This window comes from Thalassophryne amazonica, chromosome 4 (assembly GCF_902500255.1).
Source record: "Thalassophryne amazonica chromosome 4, fThaAma1.1, whole genome shotgun sequence".
Taxonomy (NCBI): Eukaryota; Metazoa; Chordata; class Actinopteri; order Batrachoidiformes; family Batrachoididae; genus Thalassophryne; species Thalassophryne amazonica.
This window is the reverse complement of record NC_047106.1, coordinates 129,719,615-129,733,376: the sequence shown is the minus strand read 5'-3', so window position 1 is coordinate 129,733,376 and position 13,762 is coordinate 129,719,615. Positions and strand designations below refer to the sequence as shown.

At 44.7% G+C, this 13,762-nt stretch overlaps 1 protein-coding gene across 2 annotated transcripts in view; it reads left to right on the top strand.

Moving 5' to 3' along the window:
- LOC117508735 (flotillin-2-like) overlaps positions 1 to 13,762 on the top strand; it is a 58,435-nt gene that overhangs the window by 32,013 nt on the left and 12,660 nt on the right. For both annotated transcript variants that reach the window (XM_034168555.1, XM_034168554.1), the window contains one exon: positions 107 to 321. In XM_034168555.1, coding sequence (XP_034024446.1) covers positions 107 to 321 — 215 coding nt within the window. The remainder of the gene's footprint in view (positions 1 to 106; positions 322 to 13,762) is intronic.

The window sequence follows — 13,762 nt, the reverse complement described above, 5'->3', positions numbered from 1 at the left end:
ACACTTCATCTATGACATTGATTATCCATGGCTGTAGGAAACCACAGATGTGTCACCATCGATGTACATATATTTTGCAAATGTGATGGCCTGTTACTGATTCCAGAGAGCAGAAGCTGAGCTGGCATATCAGCTACAAGCGTCTAAGGAGCAGCAAAAGATCCGTCTGGAAGAGATTGAGATCCAAGTGGTGCAACGGAAGAAACAGATAACCATTGAAGAGAAGGAGATTGACAGAACTGAGAAGGAGCTTATTGCCACTGTCAAGAGACCTGCTGAAGCTGAGGCCTTCAAAATACAACAGTTGGCTGAGGGTCAGAAGTGAGTAAAACCCAATCAGTTTTATTATCATTTTATTCTTTGAGCCAGCCATTGATGGATAGTGGGGTTTAGCGGTTAATATAATATTTTTTGTTTGTGCGGTATTAATCATATCATTAACAAGATAAATACATCTTGACTGCTATCTTCTCCTTCTTTTGGCTGCTCCCATTAGGGATCACCAAAGCAGATCAATCGTTTCCATCTCACCCTGTCCTCTGTAACTTTCTCTGTCACACCAATCACCTGCATGTCCTCCTTCACACATCCAGAAACCTCCTCTTTGGCCTCCCTCTTCTCCTCCTGCCTGTTGGCTTCATCCTCAGCATCATTCACCCTATATATCCTGGGTCCCTCCTTTGCACATGCCCAAACCATCTCAGTCTCACCTCTCTGACTGTCTCCAAACCATCCATCACACCTGACCTGTCCCTCTGATATGTTCATTCATAATCCTGTCCATTCTCATCACTCCCAAAGAGAATCAAAACATCTTCAGCTCTAGCATCTTCAACTCTGCCCCCTGTCTTTTTGTTCGTGCAAATGTCTCTAAGCCGTACAGCATAGCTGGCCTCACTACTGTCTTGTAAACTTTGCTCTTCACTCTATTATTAGTATTATTCTTACTGCATTCTGACAGCATTTTGGGATTTGTGCTATGTTGCACCTACATTCGAACTGCGTTTGGGAGCTATTACGCACAGCATGTGCAGGGATTGTGTCATGTGAACAAGGCCCGGTTTCATAAAGGAGTCTAATCTTGTTTAGTCAACTAAACTCACTTAATCGACTAATCTTTTGACGTTAGTTGTTGCACAAAGTTCTTAGACTGCTAAAGTTTTGTGTTACCTGACAAAAGTTTTTAGCCTGGTAGAGAGGCAGCTAATCTTACTTTAGTCAACCAAACTTCATTGTCTCACCTCAAAAATGGCAGCTATCATGTACCACCACTTGATGGAGCACTCAAGAGTACCCCTGTGTCACTCGTATTCCTCCAAATGGAGCGCTTCTCCACTTTTGGCCATGGTTGTAGCAGACAACTGTCATGATGTTTATGACAGTTGTCACATTAGCCACCGGGCGATGCTGTTATGCTGAGCAGCGTTTTGTGCACAGAAAGGCTTGACAGAAGTGTAGAAGAACTGCTAGGCTGAGAGCTAAGCACGTCGATCTGCAGATCGTATGTGTCTGTAAATGTTAATCAAATCAGTTAGCGAAACAAAGTCTGGATAGTTCATGACAACAACCAACCCAGAAGTAAAAAAAACTGTCGCATTGGAGGCATTTCTTTGCAACGGCACTTGCGAGGCCTGTATGCCCATGATAATCGTAGACTAACATAAGACATCTAATCTACATGTTTAGCGGTCGATGTGAAATGGTGATTAGACGGATAATGTTGGGTGACTAACCATAGTTGACTAAGTAAGTTTAATGGACTAAAAGGTTAGACTGCTTTAAGAAACTGGGCCGAAGCATCTGCTTGTGCCGGTTTCTTTCAGTCTTAATGACTGTTAATTAAGCAACCATGGATTTGTGAAATGTAAAACTTTAAACATCTTTCGCTCTACCATACTGTTGTGATGAAAAGGGAGCTGAGCCAGAAGCGAAGGTCTCTATCTACTGGTCAGTCTTCGTTGCTACTCTCACCTATGGTCATAAGGGTCAGGTCATAACCGAATGAACTAGATCACGGGAACAATCGGGCGAAATGGGTTTTCTCAGGAGGGTAGGTAGTGTCACCCTTAGGGATACGGTGAGAAGCTGAGTTATCTGTGAGGAGCTCGGAGTAGAGCCACTGCTCCATTGGGTTGAAAGGAGTCAGCTGAGGTGGTTTGGGCATCTGGTAAGGATGCCACCTGGGCGCCTCCCTAGGGTGGTGTCCCAGGCACGTCCATCTGGGAGGAGACCCTGGGGAAGACCCAGGATTAGTTGGAGAGATTATATCTCCACACTGCCCTGGGAACATCTCGATATCCCCCAGTCGGAGGTGGTTAATGTGGCCCAGAGAAGGGAAGTTTGGGGTCCCCTGCTGGAACTGTCGTTGCCCCCATGACCCATTCCCGGATAAGCGGTTGAAGATGAGTGAGTGAGGTTTATAGTGTGTGTGTGTGTGTGTGTGTGTGTGTGTGTGTGTGTGTGTGTGTGTGTGTGTGTGTGTGTGTGTGTGTGTGTGTGTGTGTGTGTGTGTGTGTGTGTGTGTGTGTGTGTGTGTGTGTGTGTGTGTGTGTGTGTGTGAGAGAGAGAGACGTGGGAACAGATGTTTATGGATGGAGAAAGAATGATCAGTAGAGAACAGAGGTATAAAAGTCTGGCTTCAGAAAGTAAAAACCCTACCATATGTTGCTTCTACCTGTGCAACTAAAATAGGTGATCTCAATAATTAGCTCATCCACCTGCCTGAAGAGCTGAACTAATTACAGTCAGCTGGTTTATTAGGAAGATGGAACCAATATGTGGCTGGACGTTTACTTTCTGAGGCCGGACTTTTACACCTCTGGTAGAGAATAGGAGAGTTAGTGATCGAGTGGTGGTGATGAGGAGGAAGGAAAGGGGAGCAGAGGAGTGTGAGTTTGCTGTCATATGCAGTCCAAAGCTATGTTTTGGTTTGATAAAAAAATTATAAAATGGGTTAGTTTTTCTCAAAGGTTGACATATGGTTCTTTTTGTGAGCATTATTTTTTCCATTAAAATGTATTCTGAAGTGAAGTTGGTCCAGTGAGTGATGTGACAAGAATTCCTTGATGGAGGGCTACTTTCTTAGCACCGGTTAGAGAGATGAGCAGTGGATGGGATGTGAACTTTGGAAATACAACCCCTGGCAAAAATTATGGAATCACCGGCCTCAGAGGATGTTCATTCAGTTGTTTAATTTTGTAGAAAAAAAGAAGATCACAGACATGACACAAAGCTAAAGTCATTTCAAATGGCAACTTTCTGGCTTTAAGAAACACTATAAGAAATCAAGAAAAAAAGATTGTGGCAGTCAGTAACGGTTACTTTTTAGACCAAGCAGAGGAAAAAAATATGGAATCACTCAATTCTGAGGAAAAAATTATGGAATCACCCTGTAAATTTTCATCCCCCAAATTAACACCTGCATCAAATCAGATCTGCTCATTGACATTGACCCTATGCCATGACATTGACCCTATGTGTCTTTTTGCAAGAAATGTTTTTGCAGTTTTTGCTCTATGGCAAGATGCATTATCATCTTGAAAAATGATTTCATCATCCCCAAACATCCTTTCAATTGTCCAAAATATCAACGTAAACTTGTGCATTTATTGATGATGTAATGACAGCCATCTCCCCAGTGCCTTTACCTGACATGCAGCCCCATACCATCAATGACTGTGGAAATTTACATGTTCTCTTCAGGCAGTCATCTTTATAAATCTCATTGGAAAGGCACCAAACAAAAGTTCCAGCATCATCACCTTGCCCAATGCAGATTTGAGATTCATCACTGAATATGACTTTCATCCAGTCATCCACAGTCCACAATTGCTTTTCCTTAGCCCATTGTAACCTTGTTTTTTTCTGTTTAGGTGTTAATGATGCCTTTCGTTTAGCTTTTCTGTATGTAAATCCCATTTCCTTTAGGCAGTTTCTTACAGTTCGGTCACAGACGTTGACTCCAGTTTCCTCCCATTCGTTCCTCATTTGTTTTGTTGTGCATTTTTCGATTTTTGAGACATATTGCTTTAAGTTTTCTGTCTTGACGCTTTGCTGTCTTCCTTGGTCTACCAGTATGTTTGCCTTTAACAACCTTCCCATGTTGTTTGTATTTGGTCCAGAGTTTAGACACAGCTGACTGTGAACAACCAACATCTTTTGCAACATTGCGTGATGATTTACTCTCTTTTAAGAGTTTGATAATCCTCTCCTTTGTTTCAATTGACATCTCTCGTATTGGAGCCATGATTCACGTCAGTCCACTTGGTGCAACAGCTCTCCAAGGTGTGTTCACTCCTTTTTAGATGCAGACTAACGAGCAGATCTGATATGATGCAGGTGTTAGTTTTGGGGATGAAAATTTACAGGGTGATTCCATAATTTTTTCCTCAGAATTGAGTGATTCCATATTTTTTTCCTCTGCTTGGTCTAAAAAAGTAACCTTTACTGACTGCCACAATCTTTTTTTCTTGATTTCATATAGTGTTTCTTAAAGCCAGAAAGTTGCCATTTGAAATTACTTTAGTTTTGTGTCATGTCTGTGATCTGCTTTTTTTCTACAAAATTAAACAACTGAATGAACATCCTCCGAGGCCGGTGATTCCATAATTTTTGCCAGGGGTTGTATCACCAAGGAGACAAAGTGGTGCAGATGCTGGGATTCTGAAGAATGGTTGAGAGTGTATTCAAGTGACTGTTACAGATAGTGAACTGGTTTACAGAGCCAGATTGTGTAAAGCTAATTATCTGTGCTCCCTAAAGTGCATTGTGAACCGATATCTGTGTTGGCCAGTCCCATTTTAAACACTCCACTTTCAGTGATGTGGGCTCTGTGTATGACTTGTATAAGCTGCGAGTTGGTGTTAGTGGTCATTACGGTGTTTTTGGTCCACCGTTTATAGTCATCTTTTGTTTTTCTGAGGAGGGAGTGTAACCTTAATGCTAACTGTGAAAACCAGAAAAATGTTTAACAAACCATTTTTATAACTTAGAATGCACATATAAATGGTAAATTTCAAAACGTATAAAAGCGTGGCATAAACAGTTATATACAGCAATTCACATTAAAATGCAGGAATGTTTTAAGCATTTTTTTGTGGCTATTTACATGCAGTAAGATGCCACACAAATTATATTTGTGCCACTCAGAAAAACAATTCCTGTCCAATAAACATCAGACGCTCCAAAAAACTGTGCAGATATTCCACCTCAATATCCATGTGAATTTTTCCCTAATTGCTTTTTTTTGTAGCTTTTTGTATTGGTGTTGGTACAGACTGTCAAGACTGTGTTGGTGACAAAAAAAAAAGAGCTTTGCCTTGTATTTGGCTAGACATAACATCTTTCTCATATATTAGGTAAAAGCTGCGATAAACACTTCTAAAACTGAAACCAATGTTTTTGTAACCTGATAACGAGAGTTACGAATGTAACTACAGTTCTATGAATTCCGGATGACCGCCAGAGGGCGGTGCTTTAGCACCTGGATAACTACATGTGCGCAGCACAGAGGTCGAGAATACAACCCCTGGCAAAAATTATGGAATCACCGGCCTCGGAGGATGTTCATTCAGTTGTTTAATTTTGTAGAAAAAAAGCAGATCACACACATGACACAAAACTAAAGTAATTTCAAATGGCAACTTTCTGGCTTTCAGAAACACTATAAGAAATCAAGAAAAAAATATTGTGGCAGTCAGTAACGGTTACTTTTTTAGACCAAGCAGAGGAAAAAAATATGGAATCACTCAATTCTGAGGAAAAAATTATGGAATCACCCTGTACATTTTCATTCCCAAAACTAACACCTGCATCATATCAGATCTGCTCATTAGTCTGCATCTAAAAAGGAGTGATCACACCTTGGAGAGCTGTTGCACCAAGTGGACTGACATGAATCATGGCTCCAACACGAGAGATGTCAGTTGAAACAAAGGAGAGGATTATCAAACTCTTAAAAGAGTAAATCATCATGCAATGTTGCAAAAGATGTTGGTTGTTCACAGTCAGCTGTGTCTAAACTCAGGACCAAATACAAAAAACATGGGAAGGTTGTTAAAGGCAAACATACTGGTAGACCAAGGAAGACATCAAAGCGTCAAGACAGAACACTTAAAGCAATATGTCTCAAAACTCCAAAAATGCACAACAAAACAAATGAGGAACGAATGGGAGGAAACTGGAGTCAACGTCTATGACTGAACTGTAAGAAACCGCCTAAAGGAAATGGGATTTACATACAGGAAAGCTAAACGAAACCATCATTAACACCTAAACAGAATAAACAAGGTTACAATGGGCTAAGGAAAAGCAATCGTGTACTTTGGATGACTGGATGAAAGTGATATTCAGTGATGAATCTCAAATCTGCATTGGCCAAGGTGATGATGCTGGAACTTGTTTGGTGCCGTTCCAATGAGATTTATAATGATTGCCTGAAGAGAACATCTAAATTTCCACAGTCATTGATGATATGGGGCTGCATGTCAGGTAAAGGCACTGGGGAGATGGCTGTCATTACATCATCAATAAATGCACAAGTTTACGTTGATATTTTGGACAATTGAAAGGATGTTTGGGGATGATGAAATCATTTTTCAAGATGATAATGCATCTTGCCATAGAGCAAAAACTGTGAAAACGTTCCTTGCAAAAAGACACATAGGATCAATGTCATGGCATAGGGTCAACGTCAACGAGCAGATCTGATTTGATGCAGGTTTTAGTTTGGGGGATGGAAATTTACAGGGTGATTCCATAATTTATTCCTCAGAATTGAGTGATTCCATATTTTTTTCCTCTGCTTGGTCTAAAAAAGTAACCGTTACTGACTGTCACAATCTTTTTTTCTTGCTTTCTTATAGTGTTTCTTAAAGCCAGAAAGTTGCCATTTGAAATGACTTTAGTTTTGTGTCATATCTGTGATCTGCTTTTTTTCCACAAAATTAAACAACTGAATGAACATCCTCCGAGGCCGGTGATTCCATAATTTTTGCCAGGGGTTGTATATACCAACAAAGTCACGCCATTGAATGTGACCTGGGTGACGTCACTGGTTGTCTTTATATACCAGACGCACTCAGCGCTCGCTTCTTTTCGGAATGAACTTGCAAGACTCTGAGTGACAAGCAACTCTGGCGGTCATCCAGAATTCATAGAACCGTAGTTACATTCATAATTCTCATTCTATTTCATTCCTCCTGACTGCCAGAGGGCGGTGCTTTAGCACCTGGATGACTTATTACCAACAAGGTCAAGAAGAGTCACACTCACCTCGCATCAGCAGTGGGGAGTGGAGGCAGACAACACCGCCGAAGTCGCCGCAGGAGGAGCAGCCACATTCAGTCTGTAATAGCAGGCGAAGGTACAGGACGAAGCCCACGTAGCAGCAGCACAAATATCACTCAAAGGGACACCTCTCAGTGCAGCCCAGGAGGTGGACACCCCTCTGGTGGAATGGCACGTAACCTTAGGAGGCTGAAGACCTCTGGACCTGTATACTTGTAAAATGGCATCCACGACCCAATGCGAGAGTCGCTGTGTCGGACAGGACACAGGGAACCTGAAACAGATAATCCTGGATCAGAATGCGGGACATACACACCCAAGGAAACTGGCTGGTTAACATTAAAAGTTGAAATTCTCTTGGGTAAAAAGGACGGATTAGGCCACAGCGTAACCCCAGATCCGTCAGAATTCCATCGCAAACAGTCCCCAGCGACTGATAGGGCATGGAGCTCTCCCACCCGCTTAGCCGAAGACAGTGCAAGTAGAAAGGCAGTCTTCACTGACACCCATTTAAGATCAGCACTTTCAATTGGTTCGAAAGGGGATAAGCTTAAACCCTCCAGGACTAGAGGAAGGTCCCATGAAGGTACGCGTGCAAGCCTTGGAGGCCACAAACGTAGAGCACCTTTCAAAAAACTACACACTAAGAGGTATGAACCCACTGACCGGCCATCAACGTAGACGTGCCGGGCAGAGATTGCAGCAACATAAACCTTCAAGGTAGTGACAAAGTCCTTTCTCCAGCAGTTCTTGTAAATATTTGAGGAGAATAGGCACAGGGCAATGCTCCGGGTCTAACTTTTGTTTCTCACACCACCGCGCAAACAGCTTCCATCTGTTGTCATACAAAGCCCTGGTAGAAGCAGCACATGAATTAAGGATAGTCTGAACAACAGTCTGGTCACAAGAACTTAACAAGGAGTCTGGCCCCTCAACGGCCACACATACTGTTGAAGGTGTTCTGGGTGAGGGTGCCTAATCCTCCCCTGTAGCTGTGACAACAAATCCTTCCTCTCCGGGAGAGCCCAAGGTTCTCCCTCGAGGAGTTTGCAAATCATGGGAAACCAAATCCTCCCAGGCCAGAATGGAGCAACCAACAGCACCCTGTGGCTGCTCTGATCTATCCTGTGCAGTGTCAACATCAGCAGCGGGAGAGGAGGGAAGGCATAAAGGAGGCAATCCGGCCACGGGTGAGCCAATGCATCCTGCCCCAGCGGGCTGTCTGGTTCCAAGAGGGAGTACCATCGTGGGCAATGTGTCGAGGTGCTTGAAGTGAAAAGCTCCACTTCCGCTGCAACATATTTCTGCCAGATCATTTGGACCACAATCGGGTTCAGTCTCCACTCTCCCGGTGGTGGATTCTGTCTGGAGAGTAAGTCCGCTGCGCTGTTCTGTACACCGGGCAGATGAACTGCTCTGACACTTTGAAGGCGAGGCAACGCCCATAAGAGTAGCTTCCGAGTTTCTGCCAATGAGTGATTGGTCCTGGTGCCCCCCTGATGGTTTATGTGATAGACTGTTGATGTGTTGTCCGAGCGGACAAGAACATGTCTTCCTCTCAGGGCCGGGAGGAAACGCTTGAGAGCCAGTTGCACAGTGCGAAGCTCCAGCACGTTTGTGTTGGAGTCTCTCCTGAGGACTCCAGACACCCCTCACCATCCTGTGATTCCACATGGCCCCCCTTTCAGTGATGCATCTGTAACAACCACCTCTCGGCGAGAAGGAACAGAGCCTAGAGCCCTTGCAGATGAAGTCCACGTTCCCCCAGGGTTTGAGGTGCAGAAGGCACTGGTTGGAGAGTCGTACAAGCCTGTGCTGATGCAACTTTGAGTTGAGGCCTAGGTTGTTGATCCAAATCTGTAGGGGACGTAAGAACAGAAGTCCCAAAGGTACCACTAGCGACATTGCAGTCAATTTGCCCATCAACCGGAGCGGCAAACCAAAAGGCAGCGTCACAGCCCGTTGAATGTGTGAGACGAGACGAATTACATCGTCCACTCTCTGCAGGGATTGGCGATGCAGTCATAGTCAGGGAGTTGATGGCAATGCCGATGAAGGTCTTTTGTTGACTGGGAACAAGAGAACTCTTTGCAAAGTTCACTGTGAGTTCTAAATGAGAGACATGGTTCAGTAGAAGAGCTGTGTCATTGTGCGCCTGCACCTGTGCCTGAGTCAGAGCGCAGACAAGCCAATCGTCTAAGTAGGGTAGGATTCTTAATCCAAGAGCTTGCAGTGGGGCTAGTGCTGCAGCCATACATCTGGTAAATGTACGAGGGGCGAGAGAGAGGCAGAAAGGAAGCACCCTGAACTGGTATGCCTGACCTTCGAAAGCAAAGCGGAGAAACTGCCTGTGATGAGGTGCCACTGGCACATGGAAATAGGCGTCTTTTAAGTTGACACTTGTGAACCAGTCTCCTGGTGTGATAGTTTGAAGGACGTCTACTGTGCGGAGCATGTGAAACTGCAGCACTTTGATATAACAATTCAGACGTCGGAGATCGAGGATAGGACGAAAGCCGCCATCCTTCTTTGGAACAAGGAAGTAAATTGAATAGAACCCCCTGAGCTTGTCTGAACTGTGAACTGGCTCTATGGCCCCCTTCTCCAGGAGTTCCAAAGTCTCCCGTTGTAGGGCAGCAGACTTCACCGAGTCGGAAACAGCAGTCATCCTCACCCCATTGAACTTTGGAGGACGACATCTGAACTGAATTCTGTAACCTTCGAACAAGGTTGAAATGACCCATGGATCTTGAAGTTGAGCCTCCCAGTGGCTGAGTTGATTTCGTGAAAAACGGCTGGGGGCCAAACATTGGCAGTCAGACCCGACCACCTCTGCCTCACATCCCTGAGGACCTCTGGGCGCGATTACTGGAAGCTCTGTGAAACCGTTCAGTTCTCGGGGGTCTGCCCGTAAGCTCACGAAAGGCAGGCTGCTGGGGAGAGCTGGGCCCTCAACTGCAAAGCACATGCAGCTCTGGGAGTCGGCGGAGGCCTGGATGTAGAGTGAAAAGCTGTAGCACGTCTGACTGGCTGAGGTCTGGAAGGTCAACAAACTGTTGCAGAGATTTACTAGCCTCAACAGCATGCTCCAAAGTTTGTTAGGCCGCAGGTCCAAATACTTGGCCTGGAAGAACTGGCAGCGAACGGAGTGTGCCTCTGCAGGATTCGGACAGGGGGGACTGCGCAAGCCACACCTGACGTCTAGTGATGGTAAGGGTTGACATCAGTCTGCCAAGCTCTCTGGACATATAGCAAAGGTTTGGAGTGAGGCATCACTAAGACTTTGCGTAGCATCATCAACCTCTGCCTCCCTCAAAGACTTTGAGAGGGCAAGGGCTAAATGGGACAGTGAGTTGCCTAGGCGACCGATGCGAGCAGCTATGTCATAGCTTTTGGTGAGGAGGTCATCAGTGACCCTACACTGAGGACGTGGGCAGCGGGCATCCGGCCGAGCAGCATCAGCTGGAGCCACAACCAGGTTCGCAATAATGCTGTCAACGGCGGCATACGGTTCAGGACCATACTGCGCTGAATCACACATAGAGCTAAGGGCTCTGCAGTCCTGTGATAGATGGGTCAATGATTTGGGGTCCGCCCAACATCGGTGGAGCTCCTCGATATATGGTTGTGAAACTGGAACGTTAAACTCAGGCTTCTGAGTGACTTTGAAAAAGGCACTTGAAGCGGTGGTTTCCGCAGGGGGATTGTCGACCCCAAGCCTGGATAAAGCCAACTGAAAAGCTTGCTTGACAAAGGATAGTCCAGGTCCGGTTGCGGCATGGACTCTGCTCAGAGGTATGAGAGCCCACTAATGAATAGCTTGGAGAAAGACCCCTCTCATCCTCATCCTCCACACAGTTTATATCACTTGTCATTGTACAAGGAATCAGTTGCAGCAATAGACACGACATCTTCCTCCTGCTGAGTAACTACATTGGTCTGATCAGCCTCATTAGGGACAACAGGAACTGTCACTGCATCCCTAGGCTGTAGATTCAGAAGCAAGGACTAATCTGAGCAAACTCAGAAGTCAACGTTTCAACCTTTTCAGCCAAAGCATGGTCATGAGTAACCTTCTTAGCAGAAGGGGCCTTCCTGCATGTGGGCGTTTACCGGCGCTTCGGTTCCTTCCTGGTTCTGGAGGCCAAAGTCCGCACTAGATTTCCACTTCCAATGCCGCAAGTCTAGCAGATCTCTCTGCCAGTGCATGCTGGGCACAATTAAGGCAGGCATCGCCAGTCAGGGCTTCCCTCAGGTGTCCGATCCCAAGACACGAGGGGCAAAACATATGTCCATCATCTGGGCTCAAGGGAGCCAAACAGGTACTACAGCCATGCAACAAAGGCCCTGTCAACATTGTGGACTGCGTGCAGATGGCTAACGCAAGCCCTGATGGTTACAAATGGAAAGACAAAGTGTGAATCACACGCAGTGTAAATAGTAACACGAGGCACGGAGCGTGAAGCACTCACAGCCGTCGACTTGACACGAGGCACGGAGCGTGAAGCACTCCAGCCGCAGACTTGGCACGAGGCACGGAGCGTGAAACACTCAGTGTAAAAGCTAATACAAGGCCCGGAGCGTGAAACACTCACAGCCACAGTAATAACACGATGCACACAGCCGAAAAACTCACAGCCCAAGTGCTAAGTCACTTAGAGCAACGACGACAACACTAGCTGCTAGCGGAGCTGTTAAACTTAGCAAATGGCGGCAGTGCAGACGAAGTGCTTCAAGGAGTGGAAAACACTCACGGCAAGCCCAACACAGTACACTATACTGGTTCTGATACACACACTACCACGTAGTTAACGGGGTTAGTGACACAACTAAACAAATAGCCAGCTTTCATCGAAACAACACAGCTAATGTGCACAGACGAAAATACCCAGCAGGGCAGCGGCTAAGGTGCGCACCCGGCGTTTCGAAAGGTGTACTCACGTCAGGCGTCAAAGAATACAAAAAACGGTGAAGCCGTGTCTCGCAGCCTCTGGAGGACGTGTGCAGTGCACGTAGCTCCAACCGAAGGTGGGTTGCGAGGCTACAAGCGAGAGCGGCAATCGCAGCTAAATGCATTCTCAACCTCTAAGAATGCGAGAATGTAGAAAAGAAGCGAGCGCTGGGTGCGTCGGTATATAAAGACAACCATTGACGTCACCCAGTTTCACATTCAATGGCGTGACTTTGGTTGGTATATCTTCTCGACCTCTGTGCTGCGCACATGTAGTTATCCAGGTGCTAAAGCACCGCCCTCTGGCGGTCAGGAGGAATGAAATAGAACACCTCGGAAGGATTTACAAAACATTTAGTGGACATAGTGTGGTGACACAGGCTGGTAGCCGAGCTGCAAACTCTGTTTTGTTTGTGGGTAAATATAGCCTCTTTATTCATATATTATGTTAAGCTAGAGCGAAATAAACACTTCTAAAAACTGAAAACGCTGTTTTGGAACATAATGACACTTCTGGAGTGATTTATAAAACATTAGGCGGACATTTCATGTGCATTGCTAACGTCTGCTAACTTGAAGCTAGCTTCCTGTGGAGTTAAATTGTTTCATGAATAGCTGCAAATGCACAGAGGGTGATCTACAAATATTCCTTGATTTGCACAACTTCTGCTCTTGTCCAAAAGCTCATGTAAATGCATACGCAAAGCCATTAACACGTAAATACTGTTTTTGATTGCTTGATTGCTAGATTGCTATGTACAAATTGTACATAACTCAATGGGATTATAATAATTAAACAATACGCCCGAGGATATTTTATCATTGTGTTATATTTAAACTTGCATCAGCCTTTCAGTCAACAGTAGCACACTGCCATGTTGAGTCTCGCCTCTGCTTGGCTCTCGCGATAGTCACTCACTCATGCATTCTCAAAATATTTTGATGGAGAAATCTGAGAGTAGTGGCGCTAAACTGTGTATTTTTTTCTTTTTAATTTGGGACAAATCTTTGATTAAATTTTGAATCCAGATTTTCTAAATAACTTCGAAGGAACAGATTTAGAAATAGTCTCAGTTAAACTCTTATTGTAGTGCAAAACCTTCTGTGATACAATACCATTACCATCCAGAAAGTGAAAAATAGCATGATATTAATTTTAGGTCATTCCACCTACTCCCAGTTCATACCAAATAGCAAGATGTAGTCTGTGGCTAAAACATTGAAACCTGGTTCACTGACTTGGTTTCACAGTTTTGATCACATTTGACCTGGTATCAGTAGAGATACAGTGGGGAAAATAAGTATTTGACCCCCTGTCAGTTTTGCAGGTTTTTCCACCTACAAAGAATGGAGAGGTCTGTAATTTTTATCGTAGGTACACTTCAACTGTGACACAGAATCGAAAAAGAAAATCACATTGTATGATTTTTATATAATTGATTTGCATTTTATTTCCTGAAATAAGTATTTGATCCCCTAGAAAAGAAGAGCTTAACAATTGGTACAGAAACATTTGTCTGCCAT